The 23,869-nt window shown below is 36.0% G+C and overlaps 1 protein-coding gene across 1 annotated transcript; it reads left to right on the top strand.

Moving 5' to 3' along the window:
* Positions 1 to 814: 814 nt before the first annotated feature.
* Positions 815 to 16,537, top strand: LOC132554704 (uncharacterized). Its single transcript, XM_060219014.1, has 9 exons — positions 815 to 848; positions 2,791 to 2,946; positions 3,543 to 3,755; positions 5,346 to 5,471; positions 6,128 to 8,193; positions 10,062 to 10,286; positions 10,604 to 10,753; positions 11,685 to 11,788; positions 12,351 to 16,537. The coding sequence occupies exons 1-9, from the start codon at positions 838 to 840 to the stop codon at positions 12,426 to 12,428; spliced, it is 3,129 nt and encodes a 1,042-aa protein (XP_060074997.1). The 5' UTR covers positions 815 to 837; the 3' UTR covers positions 12,429 to 16,537.
* Positions 16,538 to 23,869: the final 7,332 nt, after the last annotated feature.

Raw genomic sequence — 23,869 nt, 5'->3', positions numbered from 1 at the left:
AATGGAATTTTACCAGTTATAACTGAATAGTTTTTTAAATCAAAACGATTCAAATGATATTCAACAAGTTATTAATGAGCAGAAAACACCAAGTTATACACTCTCAAAGGATCTGTATTTTCTCATTTGTGTAGGTAACAATCAGGCAGAAAAAACATTTATTTATTGTTAAGTGATTTTTCTCGAATCAATCACCAACTACAACAACAAAATGAAATATTAAGTAATACAGTGTGAGCTGATAGATAAGAAAACAATATCTCTATAACTAGATATGCACGTGACAATTTGGTGATCACGTGCTTTACACGTAAGAAATTAGAGACTTTGTCTTATCAATTGTCTGAATAGTAGTTACCTGCAGTCTAATTCTCATGAACCACTAATATAGAATTTTACAATAGACACACGTGTATGCGATTAAAAGCTTTCGACACAAAACTAGAACTAGGTACAGTAGGGTCATATACTGATTTAACTGGACTATTAAAAAATGAACCCTGAGCATTACTAGTGCACTAGATTAGTCTTCTCCTAACTACACTATAGTTACGGGATCCCTTTGGCTATTATTTCCTCCTTCTGTGCATGTGCAATACACAAATCCCAGCATTTTTATTGTACACTGCCTCATATCTTTCGATAGTTAGTAAATGCTTTGTAATAATGGAAACTAATCGAACTGGATTAATAAATGAGAAATACAATTTTGCTTGAAACGTCGACACGGGTTGCTATTTCGTTTCGTTTCAATAGAGATCCGTATTTTGTAACGACCATCCATTATGAACAACAAACATGGAGGGTGACGGCGGGCCACATGCGTTGTACGTTGCAATGCAGCCGTTGTAAGTGTGTTTCTGTTGTCTGTTAACGCATAGATGGCAACCCTGATGTGCATTGCTAATCATTTAATACCGCTACATTCACTAAGCCTTTGATCAAGATGGTACCATTAAGGAAATGATATAGCAAACTTCACTTTTTTGCCCTGACCTTAGACAGATGACTGCAGAATGAGCCACATGCATACGATTTGCTGCCAGTGAATCTAAATATACCGAATGACGTGATTGGCTATCGTTGTAGGAAGATGAAAATGCTATCTGTTAGCTAGATTTTGTATTTAATGGCACTCAAGCATTAATAAAATGCGTATTAACGGCAGAAACAATATGTCTTATGTGTGCAGCCAGTCTTGTATACACTGGGTCAGTATATATGTACGTAACTGATTGTTAACTGCAAACAGAGTTGCCTCAGACATGTTGTTACCGTCGAATCGTCACAGATGACTTCTTCCATAGGAAGTATTTGTCGACTACATGGTACAAAATGAATGTCTAGTGTGTTTGTTGACTTTTGCAATGATATCCCAATATATATATATGTCCACTTTGTACTACACTCATTTTCATCATCACTAGAATACTGACCATATGTGATGTGATTGATTTTGATATTGTTGACTAGAGCAGACTACAGTTAGGCCAGCGTTTGATCACTATCTACATGCATGTATATATATGTATGGATACGTGTATGTGTGCACTGTGGATGGATGTCTGGTGAATTAAACGAATGTGAACAATCAGGAAATAAAATGTGATTTACAAATGTAGGGAGGCAAAAAAAGGAAACATTGTATACATCCTGTTCAGTCTGGTACTGATAAATTTTAAGAATAGATTCATGCACACTACATAAACATTCAATAACACCTTAAAACTCATGATTTAGATTACTGGTATCCAAAAACATCAAATTTGGAGGTCAAAATCATGCATTTTCTCCATTTCGTATGAAAACAATCACGAAAAAATTAGTAAGTTGCTTTGCTGTTTTAATCTATCTCTGCATCATTGTTTCTTATTGATAAGCAATCAGTTTCATATCTGATATTGTTACCTTACATATGAGAAAAAATTTATAGAAAAAAATCAGGTGACAATCTAATTCATCTCGTGGTTATGAAACTTTTTGATGATTAAATCATGGATTTATCACACATACATTTTCAAATGTAATTAAAACACTATAAATATATCTTAAAATGTGTTAGATTCTGTTACATTTAAATTACTCAACATTTTGTGATATTTATTGGTGTAAATTTGAGTTGAAAATCACCAAAATTTGTCAGAAAACTTTAATATTTAGATAGGTTCTGTTGATAAAAATTGTTCCATGCAGTTTTTGGGAAAGATAATGACCTATTACTGTACTTGTTTTAAAAAAACTTACAAGAGATGGCTAGTGCTTCTACTGACAAACATTCCCCACTCATGATATGTATATCATCTTCATAGTGGAACCAAGTATTATTTCTCGTGTTTTATAATGATACAAATATGATATGAATATCCATGTTCTGGTGACATGCATACATTATTTCTGACCTGAAGTCAGTGGTAGGTTTTTTGGTAGAGTGTTTGACTGCGTACATGTAATCTCAGTCAAAGGGCTGAGTTGCATGGTTTTACACCCCTGCACTTGCCAGTTGGTGTTGTTAAGGAAGCTGAGTAATGGACCAGTCAATGCTGACATGGTTGTGTCCCTTAGCAAGACACTTTATCCTTAATGCCCTGGATGGAAAATTACTGGTGTTGCATATGTGCGGTAGTTACCAGCTACTACAAGAAGACCCATTGTCAAAATGACCTCAGTTGTTCACATGGCAATAAACCAAGCAAAACACAATTCATTGCAAGGAGGAAAGGGTCATTGATAAGCACTTCTGAACATGTCGCTATAAATATGTGCAATGATGAAGGATTATTTTCTTTACAGCGTGCTGCCGACAATCATCCATGACCCTGATGCCCAAGATGATGATGAAGAAGAGGCTGGATTATCAGATGATGATGCTGTTAGAGTGGAGGAGGGCCAGGAAGAAGAAGGCTTTGACTATGCAGACCCCAATTTTGAAGACTCTGCTGCTTACAGGTGAGTTGTAGAGGAACAGGTGATTTGTTTATACCTCTAAAGTAAGATGATTAGGTTGTATCACTCAGGTACATTGTATTAAATATATAAAGAAGATGTGACATAAAGCATGGAATCTGATGCACAGTGTATAGTAGAAGATGATCTCCCAAAAATCCACATATATAAACACTACTGAAATAAATTTTTTAATGCGAAAACAATTTGGAATAACTTGACTTTGTCATAAGAAGCTAATATTGAGATGATGTCTGGCTGTGTCGATGATATGATATAAAATAGCAGCTGTTGACACTACCTTGGGAAAGGAAATCTACTGAAACTATAGCCCAGTAAGATGTTTCCTACTGAACCATAGCTCAGTCAAACCAAATTTACTAAAACTAAAGCGTGGTCAAACAGAAGTTACTAGCATAGCCTGTTGTTACCAAACTACTAAAACTAGAAACTGGTGAAACAAATCTACTTAAGCTGGAGCCTGGTAAGACCAAACCTACTTTTGAGACAGATCCCAGCGAAATGCAACTACTAAAACTAGAGCCTGAAAGCTTTTGAAAGAACATTGAATAATTTTGTAGAATTATTTACTCTGACAGATACGATGATGATCACAACAAACCTGTTGATCTGGATAACTCAGACGAGGCTCTGCTTGGTGAAAATGTGGGGTACATGGACGACATGCCCGCTGCAGATCTGGAACAACAGAATATTTACACAGATGACCATGCTTATGCTGATGTGGACGATGCAAGGGAGTCGACAACCAGTGATGTTGTGTTTATACAACCGCCTCCTGTTCAGATCAGGTAAACATCTATACAACCTACTCCTGTTCAGATCAGGTAAACGTCTATACAACCTCCTCTTGTTTAGATCAGGTAAACGTCTATACAACCTCCTCCTGTTTAGATCAGGTAAACGTCTATACAACCTCCTCCTGTTTAGATCAGTTAAACGTCTATACAACCTCCTCCTGTTTAGATCAGTTAAACATCTATACAACCGCCTCCTGTTCAGATCAGGTAAACGTCTATACAACCGCCTCCTGTTTAGATCAGGTAAACGTCTATACAACCTCCTCCTGTTTAGATCAGTTAAACATCTATACAACCGCCTCCTGTTCAGATCAGGTAAACGTCTATACAACCTCCTCCTGTTTAGATCAGGTAAACGTCTATACAACCTCCTCCTGTTTAGATCAGTTAAACGTCTATACAACCTCCTCCTGTTTAGATCAGTTAAACATCTATACAACCGCCTCCTGTTCAGATCAGGTAAACGTCTATACAACCTCCTCCTGTTTAGATCAGGTAAACGTCTATACAACCTCCTCCTGTTTAGATCAGTTAAACGTCTATACAACCGCCTCGTGTTTAGATCAGGTAAACATCTATACAACCTCCTCCTGTTTAGATCAGTTAAACGTCTATACAACCGCCTCCTGTTCAGATCAGGTAAACGTCTATACAACCTTCTCCTGTTTAGATCAGGTAAACGTCTATACAACCTCCTCCTGTTTAGATCAGGTAGACGTTTATACAACCTCCTCCTGTTTAGATCAGTTAAACGTCTGTACAACCTCCTCCTGTTTAGATCAGTTAAACGTCTTAATACAGATCAGAACAACTTTATGGTACAGATCAGTTAAACTCTGATCAACCTTTTAGATTTAATGAAGTCAAGCTACAGAAAACAATTGTGTTTACATACACCACTATTGAAAGTAAACAGGGAGGGTGAGCAAAGATCTGAGATGCTACAAAGCAATACAGTGAAACGATAGAACTACTAAATACTAACTTCTAATGCAAATGAAATTTGGATTTTACAGTATCTAAATCAAGGTTTTGAAGGTTTAAGTACAACTTTGTGTTACTAAATCTGACTAGATGGTACTAATTTCAGAACTGTACCTGATCATTACAACTCAAATATAAAAGATGCTATTATGAATATCAGGGATATTTATCAATACCTTTTGTTTTGTTGACTTTTCAACATTTAAATGGTGATTTTGATGGTGCTCTAATCCCGTTTGGATTGATCACATAGTATTATTGATCGACATTGCCACCTTATCATACACGATACATGTAATCTAGATAAAGGATTTACTGAAGGAGTTTAAATATTCAAGTGTGTACAACACCAATATGGTAACAACTATCAGGGTTTTCACTAGATATTTTGTAAATGAAGGCCTCTTCAGAATAAATAGGGTTCTTCTGTATAGTTTGAATAGAAATTCTGAAAATAACTGGAGCCTGTTTTATTTTCTTAGCCTCAAAAAGACTACTGGGAGGACAAAATCATTCTCTCTGAATTATTAAGATATGTGAGTTTTTCCTAAATGTTAATCTGTGATTCACTGATTAATTTATTTCCTGGTTCAATAGAGGAGACCACACATATGACATATCACCCATGCTGCATGATAAGAACTTGCCAGAGGGATGGAGTCGACGCGTGGTTCAGCGACTAAATGGCAAATCAGCTGGGAAATATGATGTGTATATATACAGGTATGTACTGATCTGTAAAAACTTTGCCACAATATTTGTCAAAGGGTTATTTTCAAGATTATGAGGAGCAAGTTTTTCCTTGTGGATTGGGCATGGGTCTTATATACCAGTACAGCTTACATGTTGACAAACAAAAATTGTGAGAAATAAAAATCTGTTTTTTTATTCAACATACCAGGTACTCACTATAAACTTTAAGTTTGAATCACTCTTCAGAAATGTTTTTATTGAAGATTTGAAGCATACTGAACAGCATTACTAGCACTAAGTATTTTTACAAGTACCTGCCCACCACATGTTTGTGACTGAAACAGATCGTGTAGAACCGTCACTTGTAATCGTAAACAGGATGATTTATTCCCAATAATATCTTCCTTGACTTTTTGTGGTTACTTCAAAGCACTTGAAAGAAGGCATGGTGGAGGTTTACTGTAGAGTATTGCAACCATGAATTGTTAGGTCATCTGGTGATGTGTTTAAATTATAGAATTGCTCTCGGACACTGGTTGACAGTCTTTTCATGTCAAGTTAAAATTTAATTTTGAAACTGTGTTTATTTTCATTAGCAAATTGTATTTGTATCTATAGGTAAAAGAATAGCTGTGTGGCCTTTTATGTTTATGTAAAAGTATATTAATGTCTTGTCTTGTTTTCAGTCCTTCTGGAAAAAAGATGAGATCTAAAACGGAGCTGGCTACATTTGTGCAGGAGAAACAGCTTGACCTGGATGTGGAAGCCTTTGATTTTACAGTAAGAGGTAAACATCACAGCACGAATCAAGGAAGTGTTACCAGGAAGGGTCAGAAAAAATCCAAGACAGAGAAACGTGAGAAACAAACTGTTACATCTCCTAGTGCTAGATCTCCTGTGAAAACCAAATTGACTCCAAAGTCAACAACAAAAACATTAAAAGCATTATCAAAAACAACAAGTAAAGGTGGTAAAATGAAAGCTTTGAAACAGGATAAATCACCGAAATCTGAGAAACTCGAAGTCAAAGAGACAGCTAAAGGAAAAGTGAAAGGTTCTACAAAACTCAGTCGGAAAAGGTCAAGATCACTGTCTAAGAAAGATTCACCAAAGGAAGAGACAAAGTTTGAGCAAATTAAAACTTCACCGCAGTCTGGTAAGCGTAAAAACATTTCACCCAAGAAAACGCTTGCACAGAAACTTGTGATTAAAATGGCATTTGGTCCTGGTGTGAAACGGAAAGGTGATGCTGAAGATGAAGGTCCTGTAAAGAAAAAGAAAAAGAAAGTGAAAGGAAGAGGTCGTGGTCCAAAAACAAAATCGTTGGATGATAATGAAGAGGATTCTGTGGTGGATGATAAAGTGAAATTATCCTTTAGTGATCAAGAAGAAGTAAACAAATTTGATACTTTTAATGAAAAATTAGACTCTCCAACAATGGATGATGAGTATAATGATTTGTTTCCTGATGAAAACATGAACTCACAACAATCTCCAGTGTTAAATCCTCACGCCTTAGTGCAGTCAAGCATTACTCATTCATTGTCTGATGATCTAAAGAAAAGAGAACTGGGGAAGAAAGATGTTAAGAAGCGGAAATCCCATGGTGATAATATTTTTGACTTATTTCAAAATGTTGGTGTGGACAGTAATAATGTGTGTGATAGCAGTGCTGATGAAACTGAACCAGTCCCAGTAATATCTGAACCAGACAAGGTTGAATCTGCCAAGGTGGAATCAGATCGGCGACCTTCACGACAAAGAATCCGCAGCAAGCGATATAGTTCTGATATATATAGTGTTGATGAACCAAAAGTTCAACGGAACACATCAAGAAGACAGTCTGCTACTATGTCTCCCTCTGTATCAAAGACTCCCAAAGTCAGTTCTGATTTGGAAGGTACAGCTGTGTTGGGGGGCCCGGTCATTAATGTTGAAGCCAACAGTGTCCAGCTACCTGGTGGTATTGCCCTCAGTGATAGTATGGTCAGTGGTGCTACAGCCCCTGGTTTGGTCAGTGCTGATATGGTCAGTGGGGCAATGGTCAGTGGTGGGATGATGGCTGGGGAGCTAGTGAGTGGTGTTTATGTTATGGCAAGTGTTGTTGCCGCTAATCCTGAAGGGATTGATATGTCTCAAGTAGTGACACCTGCTTATACGTACTGTCTGGGAAGTCCTGAAGGAACAAACTTATATACAACAGCAGATCAAGTGGATGCTAACCCTGTGGTTTCTGAAAGTGATACCATTCATGGAATAATAGATTCTAAAAGCAATGAAACGCAATATGACAGCACAGTTGACCCTCATGACACAGATACAAATCCGGACACATCGGATAAAATTTCTGCTAAAATTGAAGAGAAATGTTTGTCTCCATCAAAGTCATCTATCAAATCACCTGTTAAGAGTTCACCTATTAAATTTTCACCTGTAAAGACCTCACCTCTTAAGATTCCTTCTGCACAAAGTACACCTGTAAAAAACTCTTCAAAAACTGAAAACAAATCTAGTGTCTCATCGGGAGAAACAAAAGCAAAGTTCAGTGCTTCTCCTGTGGAGAATTTAGACAATTTATTTACATTTATTAAGAATGTTCCAGTATCACCACGGCAACAAAGAAGAGCCAGTATTGAGGAAGGTCCGAGATTTTCACCACATCTGTCAAGTCCTGAAAGGTCAAGGTCAAGGAGTGTGTCTATATCGGCTGCATCTACTCAGCTTGCCAGTGATGAAATCAGTCATGTGGAAGGTAACTCTAGCTATTCAAATGAAAGATTATAATTTTTTTTCATAGCATTCTAGCAAAATATCAAACTTTCAAAAATGTCACTTGAAGTGTTGAAGAGACTGCTGTTATTTACCAAGGGATTCAAAATAAATGTTGATCAATTTTTATACACCATTTTAACAGGACTTATTGTGGTTTGACATTGTCCATCTTACTAAAATTTCATTAATCTGCAGATCTCCTTCCACAATTTTTAGCCCACCATCATTAGATGGTCTGGCTCAAATTTCATATGTAGGTTCCCCTTGATCTCTAATTGTGTCCATCTAATTTTGGGACTGATCAGAAAAAAAAAATCACAGATGGCCATCTTTGATTTTCACTTTGAAAGTTTGTTATCACTATTTCTAGAGAATTAATCTTTCTTAAAATTTCAAATATAGGGGTCCCTTTGTCCCAGGTTGCTCCTGTTTGAGTTTGGGTCAGATCAGAAAAACCAGGTGGCCATCTTGGATTTTGATTTAAAAAGTTTGTTATTTCTTGAGAACTACAGCATAGATTTTTCTAAAATTCCATGTGTTTGTTTCCTTTCCCATGATCCCTTGTCGTGCCTGTTTGATTTTGGAACTGGTCAGTAAAAGAAAATGGCCAACAGGCAGCCATCTTGGATTTTGATTTTGAAAGTTTGTTATCACTGCTTCTTGAGAAATACTGCATAGATATTTCTCAAATTTCATGTATTGGTTCTTCTTTGTCCCTAGATCTGTCTGTTTGAGTTTGAGACTGATCAGAAAAACAAAATGGCCAACTGGCTGCCATCTTGGATTTTTACAGATCAATATTATTATCGCTATTTCTGCAAGGAATGTTCAAATTTGTTATCATTAAGAGCAAAAACATTGAAGACAAGAGAGAAAAAAAAGGAAAAGATCCAACATCAAAGAACAAATAAAGATCAAACAATGGTGGGTGCCAAGTTCTCTATTGGATCTCTTATCAAACTTGGTAGGCGTAAACACCATGAAGTGAGGTTTTATTTTTTAGTGAGAGGCGATTTGATTCAATAACATTTGGGAGGGTAACAGCCTTTTTGTTTTCATATTTCTCATATTGTCCCGAGATCTCTAACTTCAATTTTAAACCAATCTTTCTCAAGCTTGTTTGATTTAAACACCATTACATGAAGTTGTGTTTTCCTGAATGGCAGTGTGTTTTAGTTGTATTTGGAAGAGTTACTGCCCTTCGTTGTTTTCATGATGAAAACCTTATTTATAATAGATCTCTTCCTTCACTTTTCAACTAAATCACCATGACATAAAGTTTTGTTTTTGTAAATGACAGTTTGATATGACTTCATTTTGAATTGAAGAGTTTTCAGTGAATTTCTTCGAAACTTGCTTTTCCTTTTATTATCTTATCTCATAATTACGATTTCTTTTTGATGCAATGAATCAGAAAAAATTCTTTGGAATGGGACAGACATGTATCTGTTCTGCCCTGTGATACTCTTGTTCACTATTTTTAAGGATAGATTAAAACTGTTACAAAAAATAAGTTCCTTGCAATTCCAATATACGACTATAAAAAATGTTTGTTCTGTCTTTTCTGCTCAAACTTTTGCTTAACAATTGAAAATTGAAACTTATTTTTCCTGTTATTATGGAACTCTTGTCATGATTTTGTATAGATAAGTTAACAATGGCGGTACCATGTGGTTATGTAGAATATCTTGTACAAGTTCTCATATCTCACAAAATTTTAAAAGACCACATTAAAATCCTAGAATGTTTCATTTTAGTGACAAAGTCAGAAGATTCAAATTCCGGTCTTTAGACATCAATTTATAGGTAATTGAATAAAACATTTGAATGTTGATATTTGTTATCTAGACATCCCGTCAGATTCTGAGGATGCTGACTATACACCAACACATCGTCTGTCAGCGGAGGTAGAGAGTAAGTACTTTGTCCATGGAAAATTCCTTCCTCGTCCGGAACTCCACAGAGATACGACGTGGGTACCTCCTAAGTCTCCCTTCTGTCTGATACAGGAAAGTCTGTACCATGACCCCTGGAAACTCCTTATTGGGACCATTTTCCTAAACAGGACCACAGGTGAGATACCAGTATGCACCAAATGGCTTGAAGGTTAAAAGATGAAATTCAAAGATTTTTCTTTTTTTTTTTTTTAATTTTTTTTTTGGAAATCGTGTTGAAATATTCCTATACTTGGAGAACAATGTAGAATTAATTTCGATAAACAATATGGATAACTCTAGCTGTTACTGTAATGTAAAGATAAATCTTGTCGGTGACTCATTGATTTAAGTTTAGTGATGAAGTAATAACATTGATGTCTCATTTTCTTATATTCCTGGGTATTGTTTTGAATGTTGAGGAGTATTTCTGATATTTTTGAGTTACTTTTTTAGGCAAGGCAGCTATTCCTCTTCTGTGGAAGTTTTTCAACAAATGGCCAAATCCAGATGCGACAAGGAAAGCAGATGCTGCTGCCATTGCTAAGCTTCTTACTCCTCTTGGGCTTCATGAAAAACGAGCAAAAATCATCATTCGGTTTTCTGGTAAATATTAATCAACAAGATATTTGTTTTTTTATTATTTTGTATGTATCATTCTACATATTTTTCACAGATACCCCTAGAAACATGAACAGCTGTATGACCCTTTTCAAAATTTAACCCTTTCAGTGCCAAATATCTCTCACAATGTACAGCTCAGCGCCAAATATCTCTCACAATGTACAGCTCAGCGCAAAATATCTCTCACAATGTACAGCTCAGCACCAAATATTTTCCAGAAAATATCCGAAAACAATGGCAGCATTGCTGAAACAAGCATATCTTGGCTAATAATTAAGATATAGAAATTGTCGACCAAAGTCGCCTACGGCGGCCTGTCTGCATGTCGACTTCAGTCGCCTACAGCAGCCTGTCTGCATGTCGCCTACGACGGCCTGTCTGCATGTTGACTTTAGTCGCCTACGACGGCCTGTGTGCATGTCGACTTTAGTCGCCTACGGCGCCAAGAGGGTTAAGCAAATGTTTAAATATTTAGTTTGTGCTTTCAGTTTGTTGTTTTTAACCATTCTTATGAAGAGAGGTCAAATACAGACATTACAAACAGGCCCCCTTTGGCTTTACATGAGTGTTAATTTTAACAAGTGAGGAAACAAATTCTTGAAATTTTTATCAATGTCATTCTTACTGTATCACTGTATGGTGTATGGGTTCACCTTAGTGAGGTGGTGTATGTGTCAGTGGAGGACTGTAATTCAACCTGTTGTCTTATTATATGTGATTTTTGTATGTAAATATATTTTTTTTATCATTTTAGCCAGAATCACCTAATTTTATAAGGAAAGATTAAAATCTGACCGTACAAAAATCAAATTCTTAATTTTGACAATTGAAATGTCAAGTTTTGTACTGAGAAGTGAAGCAGGGACACCAGAAATGTTATAGTACTGTAATCTGTCACTTGATGTCTTTATAGATGAGTACCTTACAAAAGAGTGGACCTACCCAGAAGAACTGCATGGAATTGGGAAATATGGAAATGATTCTTATCGCATGTTTTGTGTTAATGAATGGAAAAAGGTAAGAGAATTATGACAACATATTATTATTAATGAAAGATATAAGAAATTGGACCATCGTGATGGCAGAACACAAGTGAATGAAAAATTAGTGGTCCTATTGAAAAACCAACTGATGTTATCAATTTGAAGTTCAGAAGGTGGCCATGAAAAAGCCATGTGACAAATCTGCATTTGACATTAACATAAAATTGACAGGTGTCGCAGACATATTTACTAGTAAAGTATCATGTCGCATGTGCTGTGTCCCTTTCTTTGTATAGTCAAAACGGACCTGTTTCAGAATTGTCTAAAGGATTTTCTAATTGTAAACAAACGCATGTTTACAAGGAGTGAATATCACTTTCTTCTATATCGATACCAACACACCCTATGTTATTTAGTATTTCTGCAACAACAAATTCTTTTTACTATATATAAATAGATGTTTTTCTTTTCAATTTCTGTAGCAAAATTTGCATATACTGGGACTTCATGAAAATTTGTTGTCAATGATGAAAAAGTTGCCAATAATTCAGGTTGTAGTTGTCTTTAATATGTATACATGATGTTCTGTACTGCAGGTTCAACCCAAGGATCACAAGTTGAATGACTACCACAACTGGCTTTGGGCCAACCATAAGCAGCTAGGAATTGATTGAAGAGGCTTGCCTGGATTGGGAGCTTATATTGGAACCTTTAACTTCTATAGATCAGAGGCCATGATTCAGACCACTCTTTATCATTTAAACTTTAAAATGGCAGTTTTACTTTGTTCACTATGTTTGCTCTTTTGTGATTAACAAATTCACTGATTGAATTGACTACCTGGAAATTATGTGAATATAGAAAACACTGTTCTGAATTTGCAATGTCTGTATTATGTAATTGAGATTTCATTGTGTTAAAAATGTTGTATTTTATATACAAGAAGAGGTTGATATCCTGAAGAACTTAGGAAAACTTGCTGCAAATCTCTACAGCACTGAAGTCTCTTGACATATCAATAAACTTTGTACAGGACTGCCATTCTAATTGCATCAACTTGGCACAGCATGGAATGTTTGAACCTGTCAACTAGGTACAGCACTACAGGTGTCAACCTGTCAACTTGGTACAGCACTGCAGGTGTCAACCTGTCGACTCTGTACAGCACTACAGATGTCAACTGATCAACTCTGTGCAGCACTACAGATGTCAACCATCAACTTTGTATAGAAATGCAAGTGTCATCAGTGAACTCTGTACAGCAATGTTAGTGTCAATTATCAACTTAATTTAGCCCTGCAAGTGTCAACTATCAACTCTGTATAGAAATGCAAATGTCGTCTGTGCACTCTGTACAGCAATGAAAGTGTCTACTGTCAACTTAATATAGCACTGCAAGTGTCAACCTGTCAACTCTGTACAGCAATGCATGTCTGCACCAAGTGTTTACCAATAATGTATAGTATTGTAAATATCATATGATTGGAGATTCTCACACAGAACCTACTGGACTGAGTTATCAGCGACACTTGTGTTCTTTGTAAGTGCCCTAGAAAGTTTGTCTTCAATCTAAATCAGTATTAGTGACGACTGTTAAGTGACTGGAATCTGACATTTCCAAATATATTGAATGTGTTCTAGTTCTTGTAAATAGTAATCCTGTTTATGTAATCTCTGTAGACTGTCCCACAGATCCTGTTTAGTGATAAGTCGCCGTATGGAAACAAAGAATAGAATTTAGTATGCCTTTGTAAAGAAAAGCATGTGAAAATTTGTTATTAGAATTTGTAACATATCCAATTCATTAAAAGTAATTATAGTCAGTGTTAGCTCCTGAGATTCGTCAATGAGCTATACCATCAGACTGTTGTTTAAATGTCTTTTAAATGTGTGATAACCCGCCAATTACACTGTAAGTGATGTTAATATATCCCAGCAGAAGTCTTTCACGTAGAATTTTAAGGTCCTTAAGCTAGTACTGCATCAGAGGATGATCTTTGCATTATCATGACAACTAAAGAAGGCATTGTGCATATTAAGCATTTCTTGATGTTAAAAATATTTAACTGCAATTCAACTTTTCTGTTTAAAAAAAGTTGCATTAACTTTCGATCCAGAAGTTTTACAAGACACAGATTTCTTGTAATAAGAAAACTCCTGATATAAAGGATGTACTTTAAAAGTTAAATTCCAGTTGCATTGTTTTAAGAAAATATAAACAAATGCTGTTTGATGCTGGTTACAGTATTACATGTTTTCAATGTTATAAATCTTGTGTTTTCAAATAGTCTAAGGGAGACAACTTTTCTAATCATGAGGTATTTTTTTAAATTTTCATTGAAATTTCATATGAGGATTGAATTTAAGCAGGATGTATTATGGCAGGTTATGTTTTTCTTGAAAACTTAAAGGAGTGATATCTATTGTTGTTGCTACAATGTTAAATGTTATTTAATGTTATTTATATATTACAAATAATTTAATGACAAGTTTTAACTCTATCCTTGAATGTGAAATTTAATCATCCAGTTTGGTGCATTTTTCCCTTTTTTTTTATAATTTGAATTTTAGTATGATGTATAGTAGGATGTACCACTTTCATTGATACAAACATTACAGTCAATTAACTCATTTTGGTATAAAAATACTAAAGTTCTGATAAATATCACAATTTAGATGTCAGTGTCCGTCCATATTTGAAGCGTGTAATTTATCAATTTTCAAAAATATTCACCTTCTTTATTTCATACGCTAATGCATGTATCAGTAATCAATATTGAAAAATGAAATTAACATTATGGCATGAAGTCTTTCTTTATCTAATGGTGGATATCAGTTTAAATTTTTGTTTATTTTTTTCTGTCTTTTATTTAAATGTTTCATAGCTTTTAAATCTCAAATTTCAAAATTTTATGTTTTAAAAAAGACAAAATTTATTATCAACTAGAACTTTGAACTAAATTTATTTAACTGCAAGTTTGAAATAAGGTATATATCAGCTGATATTTCTGTTGGTGTTGACCAGGATGGAAGCTTCTTCTTAGGGGCACTGAAAAACATGTGGTCAGTCAGGTGATCTTTTAGCATCTCTGATAGTGAAGGAAATGTAAGTGAAAGGTGATAGCATTACCACTGTGTTGTTCTGTCTTTCACAGTTGCAGATTTTCATTTCTGAAAATATATATTTATACAAGCCGTATCTCTTTCACATTAATCACTGAATTTACTAAATCTTCACTTAAATTAATGTTACAGCATGCACTAGCATACATCTATAACAGTGTCTGGTATTGTGTCTATTTAGCTTGTTAAATTTTCTCTGTATGTGCTTTTAGCACAGTTTATGAAATAATAAATGCTGCTTTTCTTTATAATGTATATATCCTGCTAAGGATGTTTATACAGAAAGTAAACATGTGATACTCAAACGTAGTTATCAGTAAAGTTTGATTTGGAGGCGTGTATTTCTCACAGGCTTGTTTTAGAGATTGTTCATTTCTCATAGAAATTGTATCGAAGGAGTATTTATTTATTCTCTACAACTGTGTATGTCCAATGTCTACTATAATTAGGTCACCTTTATGGCATTCATGCTCTCATATTTGACATCCTGGCATCCGTCATTCTGCAAGCTTACTATTTAAATAACTCCTATAAAGACTATTTTTTTCTGACTGAATGTTGTATAGAATGTTTCTTGGCTAGAAGATTCATAATTGTTAAAGTTCATCTGTGACTCCTCTATAGACAGATAGGTGTAGAGAACTAAGGCAATGCTTTGGAAGGCCTCTCATTCAGAACCTTATTTATTGAATAGGATTCCTTGGTGCAGTAAATTATCAGTAGAAATTGTCTTGTCAGCAAACAGAAAGTCTCTTAGTAAGGGTCAATATTGTTACAGTTACAGTATCATTATGTTAATTGTTGTATTTATTTTATTCCTTCGATATGCTTTATGTCTGACATATGGTAGAGTTTAGAGCTTCTCAGATGTTTTTGAACCTTTGCAGTATATTAAAGATATGTAAAAAATCATATGCTAGTCATATTTTACTGTGTAAGGTGTTGATAATTTGTTAATGTTTTCATTTGCTGTGCTTCAAAACTCTGAAGTGTTTTTACTGAGTTAATGTGCTATTTTTACAGTGATCTGTTTAACCACAGGGGCTGGATATAAATAATTATCAAATTGCAATTGTATCAACAGAATTATGTTTCTATAATCTATTTTTAGGATTTGTCTGATTATTGTGTTATATTAGGATCAGATTCACAGATATTTCTTGTCTTGCCACTCTGTTATAGATCAGCTGTGATTATATATATTTACACTTATATGGTGTCTGGTCCCTGTGTATCTGAAGTTAGAAAGATCAGTGTTGAAAATAGTCACATCTGTTATTTGTGTGTGCCCAACACATCTTCATAAAAGGTTGGATGAGTAACTTCATTAATTCACAAGCAAAGAAGTAAAAAGTTAGGAAGCTAAGTGTAGCTTTCTTTGGTAAGCTTCGTGAAGAAATTCATATATTGTAAATCATTAATCATTAATTCTTGTTTCCAATTTCCACTTAACCGTTGTACATAGCTATCATCACTGTAAATAGCATGAAGTGTACATAGCTAGTTAGATGTCCTGTTTCTCATTTATATGCCTACTTTTAACCCATATTTGTTATCCATAAAGTTGCTGTTTTTATCGCTAATCAACTTTATAAGTGTTATATGATATAGATGTAGTACTGTCTTGTAAGGAAATAAAACAAAACCTGCAAATACATAACTGGATTTATTTATCTTTTGATTGTGAAGAGGGTGTGTTTGTCTATACAGTGATTGGGGAGAGGATGTGTCTGTCTATACACTGATTGGGAAGAGGATGTGTCTGTCTATACACTGATTGGGAAGAGGGTGTGTCTGTCTATACACTGATTGGGAAGAGGGTGTGTCTGTCTATACACTGATTGGGAAAATGATATGTCTGTCTATACACTGATTGGGAAGAGGGTGTGTTTGTCTATACACTGATTGGGAAGAGGATGTGTCTGTCTATACACTGATTGGGAAGAGGGTGTGTCTGTCTATACACTGATTGGGAAGAGGGTGTGTCTGTCTATACACTGATTGGGAAAATGATATGTCTGTCTATACACTGATTGGGAAGAGGGTGTGTTTGTCTATACACTGATTGGGAAGAGGATGTGTCTGTCTATACACTGATTGGGGAGAGGGTGTGTCTGTCTATACAGTGATTGGGAAGAGTGTGTGTCTGTCTATACAGTGATTGGGAAGAGGGTGTGTTTGTCTATACACTGATAGGGAAGAGGATGTGTCTATACAATGATTGGGAAGAGGGTGTTTGTACACTGATTGGGAAGAGGATGTGTCTGTCTATACAGTGATTGGGAAGAGGATGTGTCTGTCTATACAGTGATTGGGAAGAGGGTGTGTTTGTCTATACACTGATTGGGAAGATGAGGTGTCTGTCTATACAGTGATTGGGAAGAGGGTGTGTTTGTCTATACATTGATAGGGAAGAGGGAATGTCTCTATACACTGATTGGGAAGAGGGTGTGTCTGTCTGTGTCTGTCTATACACTGATTGGGAAAATGATATGTCTGTCTATACACTGATTGGGAAGAGGATGTGTTTGTCTATACACTGATTGGGAAGAGGATGTGTCTGTCTATACAGTGATTGGGAAGAGGATGTGTCTGTCTATACAGTGATTGGGAAGAGGATGTGTCTGTCTATACAGTGATTGGGAAGAGGATGTGTCTGTCTATACAGTGATTGGGAAGAGGGTGTGTTTGTCTATACACTGATTGGGAAGAGGGTGTGTTTGTCTATACACTGATTGGGAAGAGGATGTGTCTATACAATGATTGGGAAGAGGATGTGTCTGTCTATACACTGATTGGGAAGAGGATGTGTCTGTCTATACAGTGATTGGGAAGAGGATGTGTCTGTCTATACAGTGATTGGGAAGAGGGTGTGTTTGTCTATTCACTGATTGGGAAGAGGGTATGTTTGTCTATTCACTGATTGGGAAGAGGATGTGTCTGTCTATACACTGATTGGGAAAATGATATGTCTGTCTATACAGTGATTGGGAAGAGGGTGTGTTTGTCTATACACTGATTGGGAAGAGGATGTGTCTGTCTATACACTGATTGGGAAGAGGATGTGTTTGTCTATACACTGATTGGGAAGAGGATGTGTCTGTCTATACACTGATTGGGAAAATGATATGTCTGTCTATACAGTGATTGGGAAGAGGGTGTGTTTGTCTATACACTGATTGGGAAGAGGATGTGTCTGTCTATACACTGATTGGGAAGAGGGTGTTTGTACGCTGACTGGGAAGTGGGTGTGTCGTCTATACAGTGATTTGGAAAAGAATGTTTTTTCTTTATTCTGACATTGAAGGTGTGTTTGCCTATACACTGTTTTGGAAGAGGTTTTTTTTCCGTGTATGTAAAGTGTTCTGACAGGTTCTTTCAGTTGTGCTCTACCTCAGTTTACTAGACTTGAACTTGAATGTACCCTGCTCCATTAGTTGTGTTTGAACTTGAATGTACGCTGCTCCATTAGTTGTGTTTGAACTTGGATGTACGCTGCTCCATGTGTTTGAACTTGTATACAGTGATAAGATTAGTTGTGTTTGAACTTGAACACTGATTGGGATTAGGGTGTGTTGAACTTGGATACACTGATTCCAAGAGGATTATATGTGTTTGAACTTGTATGTACCCTGTACCATTAGTTGTGTTTGAACTTGAATGTACCCTGCTCCATTAGTTGTGTTTGAACTTGGATGTAGAGCTGTGTCCATTATATGTGTTTGAACTTGTATGTACCCTGTACCATTAGTTGTGTTTTGAACTTGAATGTACCCTGCTCCATTAGTTGTGTTTGAACTTGGATGTTTGCTGCTATTATGATGTGTTTGAACTTGTATGTACCCTGTACCATTAGTTGTGTTTGAACTTGAATGTACCCTGCTCCATTAGTTGTGTTTGAACTTGGATGTACGCTGCTCCATTATATGTGTTTGAACTTGTATGTACCCTGTACCATTAGTTGTGTTTGAACTTGGATGTACCCTGTACCATTAGTTGTGTTTGAACTTGGATGTACGCTGCTCCATTATATGTGTTTGAACTTGGATGTACGCTGCTCCATTATATGTGTTTGAACTTGTATGTACCCTGTACCATTAGTTGTGTTTGAACTTGTATGTACCCTGTACCATTAGTTGTGTTTGAACTTGAATGTACCCTGCTCCATTAGTTGTGTTTGAACTTGGATGTACGCTGCTCCATTATATGTGTTTGAACTTGTATGTACCCTGTACCATTAGTTGTGTTTGAACTTGAATGTACCCTGCTCCATTAGTTGTGTTTGAACTTGTATGTACCCTGTACCATTAGTTGTGTTTGAACTTGGATGTACGCTGCTCCATTATATGTGTTTGAACTTGGATGTACGCTGCTCCATTATATGTGTTTGAACTTGTATGTACCCTGTACCATTAGTTGTGTTTGAACTTGTATGTACCCTGTACCATTAGTTGTGTTTGAACTTGTATGTACCCTGTACCATTAGTTGTGTTTGAACTTGAATGTACCCTGCTCCATTAGTTGTGTTTGAACTTGGATGTACGCTGCTCCATTATATGTGTTTGAACTTGTATGTACCCTGTACCATTAGTTGTGTTTGAACTTGAATGTACCCTGCTCCATTAGTTGTGTTTGAACTTGTATGTACGCTGCTCCATTATATGTGTTTGAACTTGGATGTACGCTGCTCCATTATATGTGTTTGAACTTGTATGTACCCTGTACCATTAGTTGTGTTTGAACTTGTATGTACCCTGTACCATTAGTTGTGTTTGAACTTGTATGTACCCTGTACCATTAGTTGTGTTTGAACTTGAATGTACCCTGCTCCATTAGTTGTGTTTGAACTTGGATGTACGCTGCTCCATTATATGTGTTTGAACTTGTATGTACCCTGTACCATTAGTTGTGTTTGAACTTGAATGTACCCTGCTCCATTAGTTGTGTTTGAACTTGTATGTACGCTGCTCCATTATATGTGTTTGAACTTGTATGTACCCTGTACCATTAGTTGTGTTTGAACTTGAATGTACCCTGCTCCATTAGTTGTGTTTGAACTTGGATGTACGCTGCTCCATTATATGTGTTTGAACTTGTATGTACCCTGTACCATTAGTTGTGTTTGAACTTGAATGTACCCTGCTCCATTAGTTGTGTTTGAACTTGGATGTACGCTGCTCCATTATATGTGTTTGAACTTGTATGTACCCTGTACCATTAGTTGTGTTTGAACTTGGATGTATCCTGTACCTTTCATTTGTGCTCTTGCTGGATTGATATCTAAATATTTGTAGTCTTTTGTCTTAATAGATGTCACCACAATACAACATTTAATATAGAGCAAATCAAGAGACAAAGATCAAATGTTGGGCACCAAAATCCCTACGGAATATAAAGATCATACAATGATAGGCACCAAGATCCCTTTGTGATATAAAGGCCATACAATGATAGGCACCAAGATCCCTCTGTGATATAAAGGCCATACCATGATAGGCACCAAGATCCCTCTGTGATATAAAGGCCATACAATGATAGGCACCAAGATCCCTCTGTGATATAAAGGCCATACAATGATAGGCACCAAGATCCCTCTGTGATATAAAGGCCATACAATGGTAGGCACCAAGATCCCTCTGTGATATAAAGGCCATACAATGATAGGCACCAAGATCCCTCTGTGATATAAAGGCCATACAATGATAGGCACCAAGATCCCTCTGTGATATAAAGGCCATACAATGATAGGCACCAAGATCCCTCTGTGATATAAAGGCCATACAATGATAGGCACCAAGATCCCTTTGTGATATAAAGGCCATACAATGGTGGGCACCAAGATCCCTCTGTGATATAAAGGCCATACAATGATAGGCACCAAGATCCCTCTGTGATATAAAGGCCATACAATGATAGGCACCAAGATCCCTCTGTGATATAAAGGCCATACAATGATAGGCACCAAGATCCCTCTGTGATATAAAGGCCATACAATGATAGGCACCAAGATCCCTTTGTGATATAAAGGCCATACAATGATAGGCACCAAGATCCCTTTGTGATATAAAGGCCATACAATGATAGGCACCAAGATCCCTTTGTGATATAAAGGCCATACAATGATAGGCACCAAGATCCCTTTGTGATATAAAGGCCATACAATGATAGGCACCAAGATCCCTTTGTGATATAAAGGCCATACAATGATAGGCACCAAGATCCCTCTGTGATATAAAGGCCATACAATGATAGGCACCAAGATCCCTCTGTGATATAAAGGCCATACAATGATAGGCACCAAGATCCCTCTGTGATATAAAGGCCATACCATGATAGGCACCAAGATCCCTCTGTGATATAAAGGCCATACCATGATAGGCACCAAGATCCCTCTGTGATATAAAGGCCATACCATGATAGGCACCAAGATCCCTCTGTGATATAAAGGCCATACCATGATAGGCACCAAGATCCCTCTGTGATATAAAGGCCATACCATGATAGGCACCAAGATCCCTCTGTGATATAAAGGCCATACCATGATAGGCACCAAGATCCCTCTGTGATATAAAGGCCATACCATGATAGGCACCAAGATCCCTTTGTGATATAAAGGCCATACAATGATAGGCACCAAGATCCCTCTGTGATATAAAGGCCATACAATGATAGGCACCAAGATCCCTTTGTGATATAAAGGCCATACAATGATAGGCACCAAGATCCCTCTGTGATATAAAGGCCATACAATGATAGGCACCAAGATCCCTCTGTGATATAAAGGCCATACAATGATAGGCACCAAGATCCCTCTGTGATATAAAGGCCATACAATGATAGGCACCAAGATCCCTCTGTGATATAAAGGCCATACAATGATAGGCACCAAGATCCCTCTGTGATATAAAGGCCATACAATGATAGGCACCAAGATCCCTCTGTGATATAACAAGATCATACAATGATAGGCACTAAGATCCCTCTGTGATATAAAAATCTAACTATTTGTGTTGTCAAATATAAGATAATTAGCTTATTGAAAATGAAGATTTCATAAATCGCCTATTGCTATACTGCTATAAAGTTGTGAATACTGACTAGTAATTGATGTCATGCGAACATTGAAAATCAAAGGCACAGCTCGACAGCAAAAACAGAAATAAGTAGAATCAATGATAATTTGGCGCAATATCCTTTGATGCTTCCGTCAATCATAAATAAGTTGCGAAATCCATTTCTCACGAGCATTGGTGTATTGATACATGGATTAACTGCATTGTGCTTATAATATTTCATTTATAGATGAAGAATCTATATCTACATAGAAAAAACTCATCAATTATTTACAGTGATGATAGTTATGGTGCTGCTGAAGAAGTCAATAGTTTTTAGTATCACTGATACGTAATGCAATTGTTTTTATTGTCCAGGATGACATGCCAGGCTGCCATATTACTCATGGAAGAATCTTGATTCCATTCGTAGCAAAATTATATAAGATATCTAGCTCACTGTATCATATATAATGTGTATAATTTGTTCATTAAAATATCTAAATTTGAAAATTAGATATGTAATAAAATAGCAAATTAGATATCTAAATTTATAAATAAGATGTCTTATTCTTCAATTAGATATCTTTTTAATTAAAATAAAAATAATTCTCTTTTTGAAATATCCTGTTTATTAAATGAAAAATCTGATTTAATAAGTATAGTTTTCTTTATAACATATCTCATTTACTAAACTAGATAGTTTATTTAGTAAACTAGGTATCTAATTTAATAGAAAAACTGTAATTTGTAATATAATGTTCTATATCAGATACCTTATTTATCAATAGTTTTCTTCTTCAGTAAACTGGATATTGCATAAAACTTTAGATAAGATATCTATATGTACACGTATAAACAGCTAAAATGTTATTTATATAAATGATATAGCTTAATTAACATGCAAAAAAGCAATACATGTACATATCCCTTACCGGCTCCCAAAACCTATTACATTTAATCATTTATAAAAACATTATATTTGGTGTTAATTTTGGGGAAAAAATAGGTATACCATGAGTTTGAAACTGCTTTTAATGTCACCATATATACGGAATGAAGCAGTTATAGCGCTGTCAATGATTCTCTCAAAGATGACCTTGACCTTGACCAAACAATCTAGAAACGTAAGACCTATTCAAGATTTCTTAGGGCTTTAAAAGTCCACAGTTCGACGAAAATCCCTCAAGGAGTGAGGTCAGAAGGGCGCTGACAAGGATTTTCTTAAAATAGTAACCTTCGCATTGACCCAACAACTCTATAAATCGATTTTGTCCAAAATTTTAGGGCTTTAAAAATGTGTGATTTTTTTACTAAAATCAAAGAGTAAAGCGCTGGCAATGATTTTCTTTAAACATTAAGTGACATTGACCTTGACCAAATAACGGTAAGTCCACTTGAGCGCTTACAAACAGAATTGTGACACAAAAACGTGCACAGACGGACGGAACGACGGCTGGACGGACGGAGAGGAACACTATAGCCACCTTCATAACGCCCAGCTTCACTGGTAGGATACTATGTTGATTAAATATATTATCTGATTTATCTAATTTGGCCAGGTGCTGGATCAACATGGCTCCATGAAAGCCTGGCTATACCCTTGACAATGCTACATTGCTGTGTGTATCAACGATGTCCTGAACGATTCTTTATTCAGTCGTTACCTTCCGGCTTGTTTTGACATTATATCTGATAGAAATGTATGGACATATACAACATGGATTTATGGTGTGAATGTCACATTTTCGTTCTACTTCGACATTCAAGTTGGTATTAAAACCGCCAGTTTTTAGAATTTGACGTATGTAATTATTACCTCTATCTCAAAAAGTACTTGATTGATCTGCTGTACACTGCACGTGTTCTGGTATTTTGTTCAACATGGTTGAAGGTGTGCAGGCCATATTTTGATTTTCCAGATATTCAACATGGTCGCT

This window comes from Ylistrum balloti, unplaced genomic scaffold (genome assembly GCF_031769215.1).
Source record: "Ylistrum balloti isolate Yb309-2 unplaced genomic scaffold, AGI_CSIRO_Ybal_v1 Utg370432, whole genome shotgun sequence".
Classification (NCBI taxonomy): Eukaryota; Metazoa; Mollusca; class Bivalvia; order Pectinida; family Pectinidae; genus Ylistrum; species Ylistrum balloti.
The sequence above is the reverse complement of the archived record's forward strand: the minus strand, read 5'-3'. Positions and strand labels throughout refer to the sequence as shown.